Source organism: Pelophylax lessonae (genome assembly GCF_965119305.1).
Source record: "Pelophylax lessonae genome assembly, chromosome: 8".
In the NCBI taxonomy this organism is placed as follows: domain Eukaryota; kingdom Metazoa; phylum Chordata; class Amphibia; order Anura; family Ranidae; genus Pelophylax; species Pelophylax lessonae.
In genome coordinates this window covers 29280852-29302750 of record NC_138775.1, presented here as the reverse complement: position 1 = coordinate 29302750, position 21899 = coordinate 29280852, and the positions used below count along the sequence as shown (strand labels likewise).

The 21899-nt window shown below is 46.8% G+C and overlaps 1 protein-coding gene across 1 annotated transcript in view; it reads right to left on the bottom strand.

Moving 5' to 3' along the window:
- Window positions 1-19880, bottom strand: part of RUVBL1 (RuvB like AAA ATPase 1) — an 88857-nt gene extending 68977 nt beyond the window's left edge. The window contains exons 1-2 of the mRNA XM_082265986.1: window positions 19726-19880; window positions 3-89 (exon numbers count right to left, since the gene is read on the bottom strand). Coding sequence (XP_082122112.1) covers window positions 3-89; window positions 19726-19866 — 228 coding nt within the window. The 5' untranslated portion in view covers window positions 19867-19880. The remainder of the gene's footprint in view (window positions 1-2; window positions 90-19725) is intronic.
- Between the last annotated feature and the right edge of the window lie 2019 nt (window positions 19881-21899).

Sequence of the window (21899 nt, the reverse complement as noted above, 5' to 3'; positions counted from 1 at the left end):
ACCTTGCCAGTTCCAGGAGGTCCAGCCAGCAGCACCGCTCTCCCAGCCATTTTCTTGCTTTTAATTAGCTCTACTATTACGCCACACGCCTGCAATTTAAAGGGAAAAAGAAAGCATGGTTTAAAAAGTGGATGTGCATGAAACATGAGCTCTAAATTGACCAAAAAAGGTTCAAGTGTTACTAAAGCCACAACATTAAAATCAGTCTGTATATGCAGTAAAGCATGCTTGTTATACTCACTGTGGAACCTAAGAGGTTAAAATCCTCCGCATTTTGTAAAAAGGCTGTTTGATCCTCCCCTTCTTCCAATGTCCCCAATCCTTCTCCTGATAAGACAGAGTCTTTGGAGTCACTTTGCACATGCTCAGTTTGGTGTGCATTGCTAGAGAGTTTTTTTTTTTTTTTTTGGGGGAGGAGGGTGCATGTGATCAGCACAGGGCCAATCAGCCCTGTCCAGACAGAGGGTCAGGGGTTGAGCAGCCTCATAGGACAGTCAGAGGAGAATGAAAACTCAGCCTTCTATCTTTAACCAGACACTGATAGAAGTCACAAGACTGCTATATTCTGCTGATGAGAAAAGGTATTTAGCAGTTTATATTTACTAAAATACAGTTTGCGAGCACCATTTGTTCCAGAAGCATGCTTGTAATACAAAGCACTCTTATATCAAAGCAAATTTCCCCATAAGAAATAATGGAAATTCAGATGGTTTATTCATTAATCCTTCAGTTTATAGTCCATATAAAAAGAATATAGCAATGTGATAGGTTGTGTAACCATTAAATCTCCATCCACAAATGGCGCCTCCACAAGGGGATTAGAAGCAAAATCAAGCAGGAGCTACAGAGTATAAAAAGAGAAGAGAGGCGCCTCTAAGTGTAGCAATATGGTTACATTTAATGAAGATTCAACATTTAGCAACGCACATAATTGATGGGAAGCACATCTAAGTATGCAGGCATCTGGGGTAAAGATGTCCACATAGACCATCCTCCGCACTGCCGGCTCTCACAGCCGCCAGTCGTGCAATTGTGACCGAGAAGAATACCCTGCAGTAGAGCGATCTGAAAGCGAGGCTTGAAGCGCTCGTGGAGCGCAGTGTGGAAGGGATGACGTCGATGGGGGTGTGGGGGATGGCCCATGTGGACAGCTTTACCCCAGATGCCAGCATACTTAGATTACTTAGATGTGCCTCTTTTATTCATCAACCATGTGAGTTGCTAAATGTTGTAATTCATTAAAAGCGGAGCGGCTGTCTGTTTTTGACAGGTACCCTGTCACCACTTCCGTCAGAAGTTCGGCCCCTCCTCCTCCTCTAGGCCAGTAAGAGAGCACAGCGCGATTCGCGCATGCGCAGTACGGACCCGCCCGTGAAGCCGCAAGGCTTCACAGCCGGGTTCCCTTACCGGCAATGGCAGCACCCAACAGCCGATAGAAACATCGGCTGCGGTGCCGACATCGCTGGACTCCAGGACAGGTATGTGTCCAAATATTAAAAGTTAGCAGCTACAGTGTGTGTACCGCTTTAACCACCGGAGGATTTTGCTGTCTTACGTCCAGGCCACTTTTTGCGATTCGGCGCTGTGCGACTTTAACTGACAATAGCGCGGTCGTGCGACGCCGTACCCAAACTAAATTTACGTCCTTTTTTTCCCCACAAACAGAGTTGGTATTTGATCACCTGTGCGATTTTTACTTTTTGTGCTATAAACAAAAAAAGAGCGTTTATTTTGAAAAAATTATATTTTTAACATTTTTTTATATGAAATTCCCCCGAAAAAAAATGTAAAAATCAAAATTTTTTTAAATTTTTGGCCAATTTGTTTTCTGCTACCTATGTTTGGTAAAAAAAAAAAAAAAAAAATCACAATAAGCGTATTTTGATTGGTTTGCGCAAATGTTATCGCGTTTACTAAGGGAAAGATTTTTGGTGTTTTTTTTTTAACGCGTAATGGTGGAGATCTGCGATTTTTTTTGCGGGACTGCGACATTGCGGCGGACAGATCGGACCCTTGACTGACATTTTTGACACTTTTGGGGGTACCAGTGACATTACATCAGTGCTATACATATGCACTGTTACTGTAAAAATGACACTGGCAGGGAAGGGGTTAATTTTATTGGAGAGGGAGGGGTTAATGTATGCCTGGTGCTTACTAACGTGTGGGGGGGGGGGGGGGGGGGGAGGTGACTGAGTGGCATAAGGACAGATCGCATGTTCAGCCATGCGATCTGTCACTCCTTGTCACTGAGAAGATCCGCTCGCTCTGTTTACACAAGCGGGCGGATCTCCAAAGTAGATTCCCCGACGATCGCCGCCGCTCCTCCCCCGGCCCGACTCCCGCTGTGACTGAAAACAGCGGGAGCGAGCCTCCGGCGGCGCGCGCGCGTGCCGCCCACAAGGGGCAGAGTCCAGCGACGTAGGTCTACGTCGCTGGACGATAATGAGCCACATTGCTGCAGTAGCAGCAATGTGAGCGGTGTTAAAGTGGTTAAAGCTTTACAGCCACTTCAAAGCATTTTTTACACCTGTCTAAAACCTGTGCACAGTACTGTAGAAGTTATCATTTTTAGTGGTTACGATATGTTTTTTTATACTGCTGTACCAAATAAACGATTGGTCTTTTTACACAAGCAGTGCGGCTGATTGCTCTGATGGGATTGCGCTGGTTTCAGATTTGGTTTGCTCTGGCCGGCAAGCAAAGTGGTGCGGTTCTTGTTTGGGTTGATGGTTATTAATCCAGTAAAGGTGCTCTATAACATCTACAATGATTGCAGTCCTATTTATAGATTGACTTTGATGCTCCTGGACTGTGTCCACAGACATTTGAATTCCACCTTGAATGGCCCCGTGATACTTGCACAGTAATGAGGACGAAGCTTGAACTGTATACATAAAGTATCAATGGAATAAGCTGCTGGAGCTTTGATCTCTCTGGAAATAGAAAGCATCCAATCACTGATTCACAGCAAGTTTTCTGCTGCAATCAGATAACCCCACAGCATGGTCCACATGGGCTAGACTTGTCAGAGGCCTTTCCAAATTGTGCACTGCTCCACTGACAGCGTTCCCACACATAGCACATCGAATGAAAACCATGCCACAGGAACAGCTTGGCCAGTAAATAAAAATACATGTGAAAGGCGGCCAAAAAAAATGGAGCATTTCTAAAGAGACTTAACTCATTCAGTGTGGGAAGGCTTTACAGATTTCCTGCAAGAGCTCTAGGGACGGGAGCCTGGTACATAGTGCTGACCAATCACACGTCCTCACATGGGACGAAGGATGGATGGAGATTACATAATGACCGCATCCAATCACTATGTGATAAACAAGCCTCAAAGTAAACAACATTTTCCTTTACCTTTCCTTACTTTGCCAAATCCTCCATCATTTGTGTCTCACGCACTCACCCCTCCCAGACACTGCAGCTCAAAGTGGGAGGGGTTCAGTAACAGAGGCAGTGCTGCCAATCCAGAAAGCAGTGGGTGGGACTAGGTGTGGTCAGGTGCTGACTGATAAGCAACAGGCTTATGAATCAGAAGTGACAATGCCGATAGGCAGGCACACTCCCTATAACTTCCTCTCCTCCCACTGTAATGCAAGCAGGCATAGCCTACATGAGAGGGGAAACTGCTGTGAATTCAGAAGCAGTGCAGCATTGTTGTCCCACAATCACAGCATTATTAGTTAGACTTCCCTGCCCGGATCAATAGCTATTTGTGGGACTTGGAGGCTCGGTTCACATTTATGCGATGCGGGAAGGCTGCGAATTCGCAGCCTGTTCCCGCATCGCACACGCATCCCCGGCAGTTCACACTGCCATATGCGATACGCTGGGGGTGTCAATGTAATCTTAACGACACCCCCAGTTTGATCGCATATCGCAGTGCGATCGTGCAGTTCGCACAGGAGCGAATCGCACAAGTGTGAACCGCTGTGCGATCCGATCCTGATGCGGCTGCAAAAATGCCTCCTGTGCGTGTTTGCTCCGGGTGCGATGCGAATTTAGCCATACAAACTGTATGGCTAAACTCGCACCGCACAGCTGATCACATGTAATGTCGGAGCAGTGCGCTCCGACATTACATGCGAACCCGGCACTCACAGAAGTGTGAACTGGGGCTTAAGGGGGTGGGGGTAAAAGTAAACAAAGTGCAGATACACTATATTACCAAAAGTATTGGGACGCCTGCCTTTACACACAAACTTTAATGGCATCCCCAGTCTTAGTCCGTAAGCTTCAATATTGAGTTGGCCTACCCTTTGCAGCTATAACAGCTAAAGCCCCGTACACACGTACCGAATGTCGGCCGAACGATCGGCTGTCTTTTGTCCGGTGCTGTCCTGTCGGCTGAAAAGTGCTAAGGACTGCACACGAATTTTGTCGGCCAACGACAGCCGACTGCAGAAGTGATGTCATGTGATGGTTGACTTTCCATGTGTTTTTTCTTTTCTGAGCATGCCCAGTCTTGCTCATCTGCTGTTTGTCGGCCGAATTCTGTACTGACTGGCGAACAATCGGCCGTTCTGGTGACGGCCAACAAAAATTTTAAAGTCTGCACACCAGATTCTGTTCGGCCGAAAATTCGCTGTCGGTTGTCGGAAGCATCATACTAACAAGCCGACAATCGGCCGATAGTTCGGCGGCCGAATATTTACGGCCGACAATCGCTACGCGTGTACGGGCCTTTAAACTCTTCTGGGAAGGCTGTCCACAAGGTTTAGGAGTGTGTCTATGGGAATGTTTGCCCATTCTTCCAGAAGTGCATTTGTGAGGTCGGGCACTGATCGGGCCTGGCTCACAGTCTCCACTCTAATTCATCTCAAAGGCATTCTATTGGGTTGAGGTCAGGACTCTGTGCAGGCAAGTCAAGTTTCTCCACCCCACCCACCTTGCTTTGTGCACTGGTGCGCAGTCATGTTGGAACAGGAAGGGGCCATCCCCAAACTGTTCCCACAAAGTTGGGAGCATGAAATTGTCCAAAATGTCTTGGTATGCGGACGCCTTAAGAGTTCCCTTCACTGGAACTAAGGGGCCAAGCCCAACCCCTGAAAAACAACCCCACACCATAATCCCTGCTTCACTAAATGATTTGGACCAGTTTACATAATCACCCCTGCTAAACAGGAGTCCCGAGATCATCCGCTGTGAGACACCCGGATGCCACTTTACCGGTATGGGGGTTTGAAATCCTCCTGGTTTTCTCTCCTCTTCTCCAGCGCTGACAGAATGGGCTGGGCGGGTTCTGATTGGTCAGCGCCATCCATGTGATGGCGCTGACCAATTAGGATGCCCTCCTATACGTACACGCTGAGAGGTACGGATAGAGGATTAAGCCACAGGCATTTCAAATTCCCAGACCGGTGAAGCGGCGACCTGGTGTCTCACAGCGGGTGATCGCGGGGCTCCTGTATACCCGGACCGAGGGGGGGGGGGGGGGGGACGGACGAAGGGTAAGTTCACCTTACAGATTTTCTGCGACAGTGAATTTACACTTTAAGGTTTAATTCACACCAGCCGCTGCGTTACAACGCAGAGACTGGTGTGCCGTGCGGTCTCGTGCAATCATTGCAGTCCCAATCTCAGTGCATCGCACTGGTTACTTTTTTTTTAACCATTTTCGAAAGGTCACAAATATTTCATGAAGTTTCATTGCCCCGCACTGCTCTTTTCAGTGCAAATTGTGTGAACCAAACACAAGGCATTTTGCCTTGTAATGCGCTGGAATAGCCACCCAACGCAGTCCCACCACATCTGGTGTTAATGAGCATTAAGAGCTAGTGTGCAGTGCAATCTGCCTGAGATCAGCACAATGATGATGTGCTGAGCTTGGCGGATCGCACTGTTACATTTTGTTTTTTGTAACTAATTTAATTGAAATGTCACACAGACATCTCAAAGTTCAACTACTGGATTGCCTTGCATTGCGCTGAAAAATCATGCCTGCACACGACCACCACCATGGTCTAAACTGGGCACATAGGAGACAAGGCATTTTGCCATGTACATGCAATGGGACTGCGCTGGAATAGCTGCCCAGAGCAGCAGTCCCCCTACACCTGGTGTGAACCAGACCCAAGAACGTATTTGAAAGTGAATGAAGCAGAATAAAATACAGGGCTCCCTCTAGTGGTCAAATTACAGATTTCTATAATAATGCCCAAACCCAACAAAACATTTTTAGTTTTAGTTTAGAACAGAGTTTTAACCTCTGTCCATTGTCCACATTGTACTGCTATCTATAGAACAATTTGGGAGATTTCTCCTCATTGTCTGTCTGAACAGGAAGTGAGGGGAAAATCATCAGACAAAAAGAGCAAAACAAACATAAAAGACATCTCAAGAACCTTTCCAGAGTACCAGAGCAGTTGTTTTCCTCCTGTCGCTCCCTTTACCTGCTGCCTGGTACTTCTCAGTATGGGGGTGCAGGTTTGATCAGAGCAGTCTCATATGGGGTCTGGTGAAAGGTAACTGTGCAATCTGACAGGCTTTCCTGCCAAAGGTTGGAGGTAGAGTGGGAAGGTTTGGTAAAGGGTTAATACATCATTAACTTTTCTCCATACATCTCCTTTAATCATCAAAGTAAAACTGGCCCAAATTTAGCTGTATATTTTTTGCTATTACTGTATAATTTACCAAACACCCAAATAAATTCTTTCTCCTGACAAACGCAAAGACAGCACATATGTCTATGTTAGGTGGTTGTACCCACAGTACAGCCCAGAAACAATAGTGCACATTTTGCATTTTTCCTATCCAAAATAGCACTGACACAAACTTTTTTTATTCTACCCAAAATATGCTGACCGTGACCTTTGACCCTAACACAAACCCTGGCAAACAAATCTATTTTTTTTTTTTTTTACACACTTTGGTTTGTTTACATGTTCCTCTCCTCTTCATTCAGATAACTGATCAGTGACTGAACACTGGGATAGCCAATCAGACTATCACAGCAATCAGGTGACCCGGAACCGACAGTCCTGGGTCCCCACCAATAGTGTGAGACCCCGGTCTCTGTGCTTGGAGTGTGCTGCGCAGCACACTCCCAGCACAAAGCGAGATACGCACGCATGCAGCCCCACGGGAAAAAAAACTCTTGAGGTCGCATATTTGTGTGTGATCAGCGGGAAAGGGTGATCACTTTACTACTTGCCGACTGCTGCTATAGCCCAAAGACGGCTACAGCTCAGTCATCCAGTTCTGGGAGGCCGTCATATGACTCCCTCCTGTGATCATGCTGGGCACAGGCAGTGCGCTCTGTGTTTGCAGTGTCCTCTGAATGTAGATTGAGATAAAGAGCCAATCAAGCGGCTCTTTACCACGTGATCAGCTGGGTCCAATCACAGCTGATCATGATATCAACAGAAGCCAGTCACCAGTTCTCGTCACAGCTCCTTCTCACGCTGTCAGCATGTGGAGGAGAGAAGAAAAGAGCTGATAATCGGCTTTTGAAATTAGTGCCCACCACTGCTGCCAATCCGTGCCCACCAGTGCCTCCTATTCAACGTCACCTAGCAGTGCTGCCAATCAGTGCCCACCAGTGCTGCCAATCAGTGCCCACCAGTGCCTCCTATTCAACATCACCTAGCAGTGCTGCCAATCAGTGCCCACCACTGCTGCCAATCCGTGCCCACCAGTGCCTCCTATTCAATATCACCTAGCAATGCCTCCAATCAGTGCCCACCATTGCTGCCAATCAGTGCCACCTCATCAATTGCACTTATCAGTGCCCACCAGTGCCTCATCAATGTCACCTACCAGTGCAGCCTATCAGTGCCCATCAGTGCTGCCAATCAGTGCCTCATAAATTGCACCTATGACTGCAGGATATTAGTGCAGTCTCATAAATTGCACCAATCAGTGCAGCCTCATTAATTGCACCCATCAGTCCTATCAGTGCCGCCTCATCGGTGAAGGAGAAAATTTACCTGCTTGCAAAATTTTATAACAAAATAGGAAAACCTTTTCTTTTCAACATTTTGGGTCTTTGTTATTTAGTATTGGTACAGCGTTGCATGACCATGCAATGGTTATTCAAAGTGCGACAGGGCTGGAAGTTGTAAATTGGTCTGGGCAGGAAGGGATAAAATGGTGCAGCAGGCAAGAAGATTAAAAACATAAAAAAATGAAAGCCCCCATGCTTATGTGCAAATGTGAACACACATGTAGGTCATGAACGGTAATCACGCCACACATGTGAGGTAGCGATTCGTCACGAACGCTAGAGTGAGAGCACTAATTCTAGCACCAGACCTACTGAGTAACTCCAAACTGATAACCTGTAAAGGCTTTTAAAGCGTCGCCTATGGAGATATTAAGGTACTGCAGTTTGTCGCCATTCCAAAGGCAATTTTAAAGCTTGACTTGTTTGGTATCTATTTACTCCCCCTAACATCATCTTTCATATTTTACCAAAAAAAAAAAAAAGGAGTATTATATTGTGCCTGTGTGCACTAAAATTTATTCTAGTGTATTTTTTCTTAAAAATGTGCATTCAATAAGCTGCTGCGCAAACAGTGTGCAGCCTAAAAACTTGCAACCTCCACCGTTTTATTCTCCAGGCCTCTGCTTTCATATGATGCTAAAGGTGGCTCCCTATTCGGCCAGCTTCTTATTTGAATGCAGAAGTTAACCTTTTCACACAGATTCTTATTCATGTTGAGTCTTTATGCACAAAAGTGACTATTTACTATCTGCAAAGTTTATAACAAAATTGGGAAATTTGGCAACAATTCTATCTCCCTAACTGCCATGTATTTAATGGGTAGTTCGGAAATAACGGAATTTTTGTAAAATCTTACCTGTAAAATTCCTTTCTCTGAGTCCTCCGACAGTCGCCGCCTCTTCATATTCGTCACATATGGGGTATTAGACTTTGCTCCGAAGGAGTAGCTAGGCAACAGAATATGTTAACATTAAAGCTTTTAACATATCCCACCCTCAAGGGGTGGTCCCCTCAGTCAATACCCTCCTACTTCCTGCAACCATATCTCAGTTTTAGTGGAATAGCAGTAGAGTATACAACCAAACCCCAAAAGAGGGGCGGGGGCGGCGACTGTCGGAGGACTCAGAGAAAGGAATTTTACAGGTAAGATTTTACAAAAATTCCGTTTTCTCTTACGTCCTCCGACAGTCGCCGCCTCTTCATATTCGTCACATATGGGGACGTCCCAAAGCAGTGCAAACATGAGGGGTGGGAAACGCATCCGCGCCGAAAAGGCAACGCAGTCTCCGCATCAAAGAAAGGAACCTTACCAAAGGAAGGAAACCAGCTGGGCAACAGGAAAAAAATAAGTGCTCAACAGGAGCAACAACCCAGGAAAAGACAAAAAACCAGGGGATACAAAACTTATCCCAACAGCCAGGAGTCACCAACAAGGGACCCTAGGGAATAGCCGCACTAAGAACCTTGCGGCCAAAGGAAGCATCCGCTGATGCCTGAACATCTACTTTGTAGAATTTTGTGAAAGTGTGCACGGTCGACCAAGTCGCCGCCTTACACACCTGGGCTACAGAAGCCCCATGACGACAGGCCCAAGACGTACTCAGAGATCTAGTAGAGTGCGCCTTCACAGGCACAGGGGAAACCTTCCCCTGCAAGGCATAGGCCTGTTCAATGGTCTGCCTGATCCATTTTGCGATGGTAGAGGCCGACGCCGCCATGCCCTTCCGAGGACCCTCTGGAAGAACAAACAAGGAATCCGTCTTTCGAAAAGACTCAGTCGATTTAAGGTAAACCCTTATCGCCCGAACAACATCCAGAGAATGTAATCGCACCTCCTTTGGATGTTTAGGCTTCGCGCACAGCGAAGGCAAGACAATATCCTCATTAAGATGGAATTCCGAAACTCGTTTCGGAAAAAAAGAAGGATTAGGTCGCAAGACCACCTTATCCAAATGAACAACCAAATACGGAGACTTGCAGGACAAAGCTGCCAGCTCCGACACTCTGCGAGCCGAAGTGATCGCCACCAAAAAGGCGACCTTTTTGGACAACATAGACAACGAGATCTCCCTGATCTGTTCAAAAGGAGCACGTTGCAACACAGACAGAACGAGATTCAAGTCCCAAGGGGGCAGAGGATCCCTCCTAGGAGGAACCAGATGCCGCACACCCTGAACAAAAGTGCCAACCAAGGAGTTGGAAGCCACGGGACGTTGAAACAGAACGGCCAGCGCAGACACCTGACCCTTTATCGTAGCCAGCGCCAAATGCTGAGCGACACCCGTTTGAAGGAAGGACAGCACTCGGGAAACCGAGTACGTGCGGGGTGAAAACCCCCTGGACTCACACCAGGCAAAATAGGCCTTCCAAGTACGGTAATAAACCTTCCCCGAGGAAGACTTCCTCGCGTTGATCAAAGTATGAATGACCTCTGGGGAGAGACCCTTCTCCTTTAGGACCTCGGTCTCAACAGCCAGGCCGTCAAAGCCAGAGACTGTAAAGCAGGATGGTATATCGGTCCTTGAGACAGGAGATCGTCTCGAAGAGGCAGACGCCACGGGGCGTCGACCGCCAGATTCACGAGGTCTGCGTACCAGGACCGGCGAGGCCAGTCCGGTGCCACGAGAATCAGCGTGCTGCGTTCCGAGTGTAACCTGCGAAGGAACCTGGACAGCAACTGAATCGGTGGAAACGCGTACATCAGCCTGTACTGATGCCACGGGGCCACTAACGCGTCCGACGCGTCTGCCCGAGGGTCGCGCGTCCGTGCCACGAACCTTCTCACCTTGTTGTTGAGACGAGACGCGAACAGGTCCACATCTGGAAGACCCCACTTCGCGCACAACATCTGGAAGACAGTCGGGTGGAGAGACCATTCCCCCTGATCCAGGGTCTGGCGACTCAAATAGTCCGCCTGCCAGTTCTCCACCCCCGGAATGTGAACCGCCGTTATCGCCGGGACATGAGTCTCGGCCCAAGACAGAATGTCGGCCACTTCTCGAGCCGCTCGGGCACTCCTGGTGCCCCCTTGGTGGTTGATGTAGGCCACCGCCGTGGCATTGTCCGTCTGCACCCGAACCGGGCAGCCCTGCAGCCGGCCCGTCCAGCGATGAAGACAGAGATTTATCGCACGCAATTCCAGAATGTTAATCGGAAGGGAAGACTCCCCCTCCGACCAAGTTCCCTGGGCGGACAGAACGCCCAGAACACCACCCCAGCCCGACAGGCTGGCATCCGTGGTGATCAGCGTCCATGAGATAGGACGAAACGACTTGCCCCCGGACACCATCGGGGACTGGAGCCACCACAGGTCTCTTCTGGTGCGATGACTCAACGAGATTTGAAGATCCAGAGATTGAGGTCGCCCGTCCCACCTGGACAGGATCTCCGCTTGGAGACCCCGCGTGTGAAACTGGGCGAAGGGAATCGCCTCGAAGGCCGAGACCATCAATCCCAGACATCTCATGTACGTCCGCAGAGACGAGTGCGGAACGTTCCTGAGGGACCTGACCTCCTCCTGAAGAGTTCTGAGTTTGTCTTCCGGCAGGAAGACCTTCGCCTGCACCGAGTCCAGAATCATTCCCAGGTAGGGAAGACGAACCGACGGACTCAGTGTCGACTTTGGAAAATTTATCGTCCAACCAAACTCCTGCAGAGTTTGCATCGTGACAGACAGGTCCTTCTCCAGACCCTGGCTGGTCGCAGACCGAACCAGAATGTCGTCCAGATACCCCAGGACAGAAATGCCCTGGGCCCTCAACAATGCCAGAACCGGTGCAAGCACCTTGGTGAAGACCCGCGGAGCCGAGGCGAGACCAAAAGGCAACGCCACGAACTGGTAGTGATCCTCCGCAATGGCAAATCGAAGGAACCTCTGGTGACCCTCGAAAATGGGGATGTGAAGATACGCATCCTTCAAATCGATGGAGGCCATGAATTCCCCCGGAACCAGGGCAGCCACCACCGACCGCAGGGATTCCATGCGGAACTTGCGAACCCGCACAGAGCGGTTCAGAGCCTTCAAGTCCAGAATTGGACGAACCTTGCCTTCCTTTCTGGGCACGGTGAACAGATTGGAATAAAACCCCCGAAATCTGTCCCGATGAGGCACCGGAACCACCACTCCCTGAGCCCTCAGGTCCCGCACCGCCAGGTGCAGGTCCCGCAAACGCTCTGGAGACAGTTGAAGATTCGAGGGAAAAAATCTGCTCTCCGGCCGAGAGAGAAACTCGATCTTGTAGCCAGATCGAACGATCTCCTGAACCCATCTGTCCCGCACACGGGCCAACCAGGGCTGAAGAAAAAAGAGCAAGCGTCCCCCCACCCCAAAACTGGGTGAGGGCGCCCCTTCAGGCCGAACTGTTATGGGCTGCAGATCCGGATTGACCGGACTTCTGTTTTCCAGACCAGGGCTTCTTCTGAGAGCCTTGACCTTTGAACGGCTTGCCCTTGTAGTGCGGCCGAAAGGCACGAAAGGACCCCTGAGGGGGACGAAAATTAGCATGCTTCTTCCCAGAAGCCCCCTTAGCCTTGGGGAAATGGGGCAAGAGAGTGCTCTTACCCCCGGTGATCCCCTTAATCAACACATCCAAGGACTCCCCAAAAAGGCGAGACCCATCATAAGGTAGATTGGCTAAGGTCTTACGTGAGGACTGGTCCACCGACCAACATTTTAACCAAACCAGGCGGCGAGACAACACCGCCACGCTGTGCACACGTGCAGCCAACGGAACCAGGTCCAGGTCCGCATCACACAGATACATGACACCTTGGTGTATTTGATCCACCATGTCCAGGGTCGCCGGCGAGGCCGAATCGGCCACTAGGACGCGCCTAAGCATCTGCATCCAACTTGCGATCGCCTGGGCCGCCATGAGAGAAGCAAACAGAGCCTTAAGCATAGAACCCATAACAGAATAAGTATGACGGGCAAGAGACTCCAATCTCCTATCCGTGGCATCACGGAACACAGGGGAATCCTCTGCAGGAATCGCAGTGGCTTTGTTTAAAACCGCAATTGCGTGATCCACTGGGGGAGGCACACACCACCTTTCATCAGTGGAAGGCGAGAAAGGATAACGCAGCTTGAATCTACTTGGTACAGCAAAAGGTTTGCGCAGATTGCGCCATTGTTCCTTAACAGCGCGCTGAAAATCATCATTGCAGGGAAAAACCTGCGGCGTCCTGCGTCTTCTCTGCGTCCCATAAGCCGCCAAAGCGGCGGGGGGACACACTTCATCCTGCAAACGCAGCGTTTGCTTTATGGAAGCAATCAACTCATCCATGATTGCAAGCTCTTCAGGCGAGCCAGGGGGAGAATTATCAACCCCCTCAACTTCAGCCTCCACCTCGGACCCCACTAGATCTAGGGAGGAGCGGGACCCCGATAAGGAGGCCCCCGCCATAACAGCCCCATCACCTTCACCCTCAGAATCAGAGGAAAGAGCAACTCTGGGCCTTTTAGTAGATTGAGCAGCCACCAGCATCTGTACCTGAGCAGCAAGGCCAGCCACAATAGTGGCTAAATCCCCCCCTGGGGGGGAAACAGCGGTCCCCTGGCTTTCCACCAAGGCGGTAGGAAATTTGCCCTCCTGAGAATCCATTGCCCCTGTAATGCCGGACAATAAAGGGTTAACTGCCCCTTTTAAGCAAGCGCGGCAAGCGCAGCCCACCGCACCACACTCAAGCACAATGAGACCCCCACAGGGAATATGCAAACTGAACACAGGCAATGGATAGCAAGAACAGAAGGATAAAACCTGAGGAGACCCTCGCCGCTGCTGCTGCCTCGATCGGTGTGCCTGGAAAGAGGAAGTGATGCTGCCAGGGCGCTCTATGAAAGCCTATGGAGGCTACAAGAAAATGGCCGCCATGCATGTAAAACATGCGGCCGGAGCGAGTGTAGGCAAAATGGCGCCGTTACCGCCGCTCCACAGTGCAGTAATGCACACATGACATCCCTGTATCAGAATACATGTCAGATCGCCGCAGCGATCGCTGTATATGCCCAAACATGCCAAAAAAACATGCCCCACAGCACACAGCTTCACACACTGACCAGGCTGACACACACAGTGTCACACAGCTCCCCCCCCCCCCCTTGCAGCCCACAGCATGCAGCCGAGAGATAGGGAGACAAGCAGTGTGAATAGAGGCAGGTTACACAGTCCCAGACTGACACCCCCCCAGACAGACAGGTCCCCACATAAATACACTTACCTCACATGGCGTGGGGGACCCGCACAGGCGAACAAGCCGCTGCACATGAGGCAGGGAGAGTCGCATTCAAGACGCACAAAATGGGGGTTAAGAAACCGCACAGCGTCCAGTGAGGTAGCCACCTCACCAATCATCCCTGCACCGAACAGGGATGGGTCGTTCACTGTGCCAGGAGCGTTACCTGGCTGAACGCTCGATGGCAGGCTGGGAAGCCACTGACCCACGACCTGCGACCAGGGGGATCAGCCCGAGACCCAGCCCGCATGATCCTCTTCATCAGAAGAACTAACTAACGCTGACAAAAATAACAGCTAAGTAAAGGTAGAGAGAAAACTCAAACAAAATTTCAAAAAGAAGAAAGAGTCTGGGGCAGAAAGCCCCAGCACAGAGAGAGCCAGCCACTCCTGACAAGCTAGACATTAAAACTGAGATATGGTTGCAGGAAGTAGGAGGGTATTGACTGAGGGGACCACCCCTTGAGGGTGGGATATGTTGAAAGCTTTAATGTTAACATATTCTGTTGCCTAGCTACTCCTTCGGAGCAAAGTCTAATACCCCATATGTGACGAATATGAAGAGGCGGCGACTGTCGGAGGACGTAAGAGAAAAATACATTTTTCTCTATGAAAACCATCCCATTAAATACATGGCAGTTAGGGAGATAGAATTGTTGCCAAATTTCCCAATTTTGTTATAAACTTTGCAGATAGTAAATAGTCACTTTTGTGCATAAAGACTCAACATGAATAAGAATTTGTGTGAAAAGGAGGCTAACCTCTGTATTCTAATAAGAAGCCACATTAAGCATCATTGCTTTCATGTGTGGGGGTTCTAAGTCATTGTAGTGCAGATTTCCCCCTGTGAGTGAGACTGAAGTCAAACCATCAGTCAGATCCAAACTAGTGCTCATACTATCAGACAAGTTTGTTTGGTTGGATATTCAGGAGAAAACAAGATGACCCAATATATAACAGAATGTAATCTATAAAATACTGAGTACACAGAGTTGTCACATACACCCCCCCCCCCCTCTATGAGATCTTACAATATGGTAGGATCTTACTGTGGAAGATACAGAGCCCCAAATATTAACCCATTGGTTACAAATTCCGTAATACTTCAAAATGGGTCAGAAACTAAATCTCTCATTGGACAAAAACATTTACAATGACATATCTGCATTGTAAACGTTAGGGGCAGACTGTCAACTTTCAGCCCAGAGGTCAAGTACAAACCAGAGGCCCATGGTGCAGTGACTCGGCCCCCCTCCCACTCTCCCTATCCTTCTCCTGATCCCCATTCCAGGTACTTTCTACTTACTGTATAAAGAGAGTAACCGCACTAAGTCCCCATTCACACTAGCGCGACTTGTCAGGCGACTTGGTTGCCTGACAAGTCACGGTGGGGCACTCGCCATTGATTAGCACAGGGCCCGTTCTAATAGGAGCGACACAAGTCGCTCCGACTTAGAAAAAGGGTCCTGTACTACTTTGGGGCGACCTGGAGGTGACTTGCATTGACTTCAATGATATGAAGTCCGTGCAAGTCGCGCCGAGGTGCGTTGCACGTTGTGCACCGCGACTTCACAGGTCGCCCCATCCAGTCATGTTGCCCTTGTCTGAACGGGGTCTAAAAGCCCGTACACACGTACCAATTGTCGGCCGTAAATATTCAGCCAACGTCCGATCGGCCGATTGTCGGCTTGTTAGTACGATGCTTCCGACAACCGACTGCGACTTTTCGGCCGAACAAAATCTGGTGTGCATGCTATAAAATTTTTGTTGGCCAACACCAGAACAGCCGATTGTTCATCAGTCAGTACAGATTTCGGCCGACAAAAGCCAGATGAGCAAGACTGGGCATGCTCAGAGAAGAAAAAACACACGGAAAGTAAACCATCACATGACATCACTTCTGAAGTTGGTTGTTGTTGGCCAACCAAATTCGTGTGCAGTCTTTTGCAGTTTTCAACCAACACGACAGCACTGGACAAAAGACGGCCGATCGTTCGGCCGACAATCGGTGCGTGTGTACGGGGCTTAAGTGAAAAAGAAGCTGCAGCTTCAAGTGTGATGCGCTATAAATATAAGTGAAATGATATCACCCAAACAAAAAAAAAATTATATAAAGTGTACAAAATGAATTATACAGAAAAAATATTCGTAAATTGAAATAAATAATTTCTATTTGATCAAAATTAGTTGAAAAGTTCATAAAGTCTCTTATTAATCCAGAAAGATCCCAGAGAGTAGTGAATGCAGAATTCCAATATTCACCAATTGTGCAGTGACCGCCACCAGTGGTACAAACTGCTTACCAGAGATAATAAGAATTCAAGCCAAAAAGGGAACACTCAGGATCTCAAAGGCACCAAGGTACCTTGATAACGTCATTTCTGACGAAACGTACGTCGGACGCAGCGTGCGGACATCTCCTGAGCGAGACGAAGGGCGGGCGGAAGATCCGGCCGGCCGGCGGCTTGTGTGTTATATTCCATATGCGCATTCCCAACCTTCAGATTGTAAGTGCATTACTTTGTTTTCCTTTTAATAAAATTATCAGTTTTACGCTATGGGAACGTTTATTTTCATTCACATGTTTGCGGCTTGATGGTGGATGCTCCCATTATTTATGCTGACCAATGTCCAAGCCCTGAAGGTGAAGTGGAGTTTCATTCCTGGATTGCCCTTGGTGCCTTTGAGATCCTGAGTGATACTTGAATTCTTATTATCTCTGGTAAGCAGTTTGTAGCACTGGTGGCGGTCACTGCACAATTGGTGAATATTGGAATTCTGCATTCACTACTCTCTGGGATCTTTCTGGATTAATAAGAGACTTTATGAACTTTTCAACTAATTTTGATCAAATAGAAATCTATTTGTTTCACTTTACGAATATTTTTTCTGTATAATTCATTTTGTACACTTTATTTATATTTTTTTTTTGTTTGGGTGATATCATTTCACTTCTATATATTTAGGCCTTTTTCACACAGGCGCTCCGTTTTTTTTTGCGGATGATTTACGGACATAATGTAAGTCTATGGCACTGCGGATGTCAGCGGAATACCATCCGCTGACATCCGATTTTCTTCCGTTTTTTAGAACCGAACAGAACCCTATTTTTTCCTCCTTTCAAAAAACGGAAAGGAAGGAAAATCGGATGTCAGCGGTGTCATCCGCTGACATCCGCAATGCCCATAGACTTACATTATGTCCGTATATCATCCGCAAACGGATGGGATGATATGCGGACATACGGACCGGATGACACAAGTGAAAAAAAAAAAAAGTCCAGCAGCGGAGCCAAAAACCGGAGCGGCCGTGTGAAAGAGGCCTTATAGCGCAGCTTGTTTATTTTTACTTTCTACTTACTGGCTGAATCCGGGTTCCCTTTTGGCCAGCAGGGGGTGGTTGGGGGGAGCTGAGACAGCCCAGTTGGTGCTGGACAGAGGAGGAGGAGAGTCTCAAGCGGGGCATGGAACCGCCTCTGCTCAGACACAGTGTACACCATCAATGGGGGAGGGGGGAATTGGGGGGTCCTGTGCTCTGTCCTTGTCTTAATCACGCAATCAGTAGGTCAGCAGTGGGGACTTTTTACTTCTCTTCACCAGGAATCCTTTAGGCATGTCTGTGGCAGAAGCCTTTTTACAGGGCATCAGAGGGACCCAGGGGGCGATTGCCCCCCTGCCCACTCCTCCCCTGGTAAACATATTGGTCCAATGGGAGATTTAGTTTCTGACCCATTTTGAAGTAGGGATGCACCGAAATGAAATTCTTGGCCGAAGCCGAAGCCAAATAATAAAATGCTTGGCCGAAGGCCGAATACCGAACGCGGTTTTTCGCATTTTTTAACATAAAATATGCCCATTAGCGTGCCCCTTAACATAAAATATGCCCATCAGAGTGCCCCTTAACATAAAATATGCTCATCAGAGTGCCCCTTAACATAAAATATGCTCATCAGCATGTCCCTTAGCATAAAATAAGGGGCACGCTGATGGGCTCATTTTATGTTAGGGGGCACTCTGATGGGCACATTTTATGTCAGGGGGCACGCTGATGGGCACATTTTATGTCAGGGGGCACTCTGATGGGCAAAACAAAACATTTAAATCAGCATTGCTCTTAACATAAAATATGCCCATTAGCGTGCCCCTTAAAATGAAATATGCCCATCAGAGTGCCCCTTAACATAAAATATGCTCATCAGCATGTCCCTTAGCATAAAATAAGGGGCACGCTGATGACCACATTTTATGTCAAGGGGCACTTTATAGTATAGGGCACTGTGGCAACAACATATGGCAGTCTGCACACTAATGCTTGTGCAGCTGCCAGCAACTGTATTCTTCTCTCCCAAATGTGCTCAGCTGCACATCACATACCTCTATAACTGCAGCCAGAGCCAAATGCCGCGAACAGGGGGGGCGGGGCGTGGACCAAGTGTGAAGGAGCCGCCAGTCAGGAGCAGGGGGCGGGACGCGCGCGTGACGTCACACCCCCCTACGCGGCCGGACAGGACACCAGCGGGAAGGGAGCCGCGAGCCGCGGTCAGGGCGGAAGCTACAGAGAATGCATACATATCAGAGGGTTACTGCAGAGGACATAATAGAGGACCGCGAGCCGCAATGAGGTGAGAGACATTGTTCGGCTTAAATTATTCGGCCTTTTGATTTATTCGGCCGAACACCGAAAGTGCCATTTTCCCTATTTTCGGCCGAATAATGTTCGGCTGCCGATTATTCGGTGCATCCCTATTTTGAAGTATTGCAAACATGTCAGTTTGTAACCAATGGGTTGATATTTGGGTGTCTGTATCTTTAAATTTCTCAGTAAAATGCTACCATAGTGTAAAATATCATAGGTGGGGGGTGCAGTGCCATCTTAAGAGCATTAAAGGGCCCCAGGCAATGCAGTACACCGGGGCCCCGTCTAGACAATCACCCACGAGAATAAATATGAAAATTATCCATAAGGCGATATTTATTGGTACAGCAGTGCCAGGCTAATGACAGCTTCTAAGTTTGGCGGTAGGGTCCGGTGACCACACACACTGATGGGAGTCACTGTCCTGTGTGTTCCTGTGGAGGCGGACAGGCATTCCTGCAGTTGTGGGCTCCCCCTCCACAGCCCCAGTGGCCCGATAGCAGCGCAGGGCCAACAGGCGCTTGACACCTGCTAAATCCAGTGGCGGGATCAACACGGGAATCGGGACAAATGCTTGGCTGGGCAGGTGGGGCCCTCCCAGGCAAGCGGGGCCCCTGGGCAACTGCCGAGCATGCCCTTTCGGTAAGGTGGCCCTTGGGGGGGGGGGGGGGGGTGACAACTCTGTAATCATTATTTTATAGATTACATTCTGTTATATATTGGGTCATCTAGTTTTTTTCCCTTAATATTCAACCAAAAAAACTTGTCTGATAGCACGAGCAGTGATGTGGAAGTGTCCAGTGTGTGAGAAGTCAGGCCAGGCCTGCCCGGTGTTCTAGTGAATGGAGAGCTCAGTGCAGAGTATAGCAGATCTCCATAGAGAAGGGAAAGGCCTGCGCTCACCTCCCGGGCGTTCTCCTGTCCCACCAGCCCGGCGGCCGCCTGCTTGGCCATGCCGCTCTCATCCAGGCCCAGGCCTTTCACATGGCTGTGTGCGGCGATGCGCTGCGTCTTCGTGGTGCTCTTCACCTCCTCGATCTTCATAGTGCCGGTTATCGGGGCTCTCTCGGTTCTCCTCGCTTACTCTATCCGCACACCGAAGGGATTCCCGGGCTCCAAGGCGCCCTAGCATGCGGTTGCCAGAGCCTCAGTCTAAGCCCGCCCACCCCGATGTCTGATTTGACAGAGGCTGCGCTTTCTGAGCGCTGATTGGGCCGACCCAGTGTCAGTCTTCCAAGGAGGCAGCGACTTCCGCTTGTATTGCTGTGAGCTTCTTTTGGCCTTAGCAACGGGGCCTGAGGGAAATACAACAGCCTGTACTGTAGTAGTCACATGTAGCGATGGGGGCTCATAGGAGGCAGTGCACAGAATGAGTATATATTGTCCATCAGAAATAAATGTTTATATAAAAGTTATAAATCCATCAATAACTTCATTAATTATCCACTGCTGTAATTGTATCTTATGAGACTTGCATGTCATTAGCTAAATGACTTAATCAATTTATTTATTATTTTTATTTATTACTTATGTATTATTAATATTTTACTATATATATATATGGTAAAATATTAATAATACATAAGTCATAAATAAAAATAATTAAAAAAAGATTTAATTTAATACTCATATATGTATATATATATATATATATATATAAATATATATATGAGTATTGAATTAAATCTTTTTTTATTATTATTATTTTACTATTTATTTTTTAACATATTTCTAAAATAAAATCTTGTATTATTATTATTTTACTATTTATTTTTTTAACATATTTCTAAAATAAAATCTTTTATTATTATTATTAGCATTATTATTTTACTATTTATTTTGTAACATATTTCTAAAATAAAATCCATTATTATTATACTATTTATTTGATAACATATTTCTAAAATAAAATCTTTAATTATTATTATTATTTTATTTTACTATTTATTTTTTAACATATTTCTAAAATAAAATCCATTATTATAATTATACTATTTATTTGTTAACATATTTCTAAAATAAAATCTTTTATTATTATTATTATTTTACTATTTATTTTTTAACATATTTCTAAAATAAAATCTTGTATTATTATTATTTTACTATTTATTTTTTTAACATATTTCTAAAATAAAATCTTTTATTATTATTAGCATTATTATTTTACTATTTATTTTGTAACATATTTCTAAAATAAAATCCATTATTATTATACTATTTATTTGTTAACATATTTCTAAAATAAAATCTTTAATTATTATTTTATTTTACTATTTATTTTTTAACATATTTCTAAAATAAAATCCATTTTTATTATTATACTATTTATTTAGTTGGGGGGAGTACCGCGCTTTAAAGTGCTTAATACAACATAGATAAAATTATATACATATGTGAAAAAGTGTAAAAGTGCTTCTTAAATATAATATTCAAAAATTATGTGTCTCAATGTGTAAAATAAATACAATCCGATATAAATCCTTCAATTAATATAATAGGTGATAAAATGGACTAAACTAAAATTCATCTTAGTAAAACCAACTATATCAATACAATATATAGTGAAAAAAAGTTATAAATCAGTGATTTTTTCAAAATTAAATAATGTGCTCTAAATAGGTGATATCTAATAAAGTGCTGAAGTGTCCTTAAAATAATTATATAAATATATATTTAATATAGATCCCTGGAAGAAGCTGTGTGGGTACGCAGCGTAACGCGTAGGATAGCCAAACCGGAAGTGACGTATCGGCAAAGGAAATGTTTGTTATGCTAGAAACAAGACGCTAAGCAATGTGAGTGTTACTCTTACTTTTTTTTAAATAAATTTATGGGACGTACTTCACCATGTTTGGCCCAATTTGATTTTTTTTGGAGATATAAAGGACCGCATATATCCCCTGGAATATAGCTGTTTATACAAGGGAGATATAACCGAGGATTCATAATGGTACATATATGCCAATAAGGAGGAAGGAACAGCATACTGAGGCATACAACTTAAGGCTCTTTTTAAGGAGCAGTGAGGTGAGCGCTTAGGACACCTAGTGGGCACCGCACGAAAGAGCACCTGCATG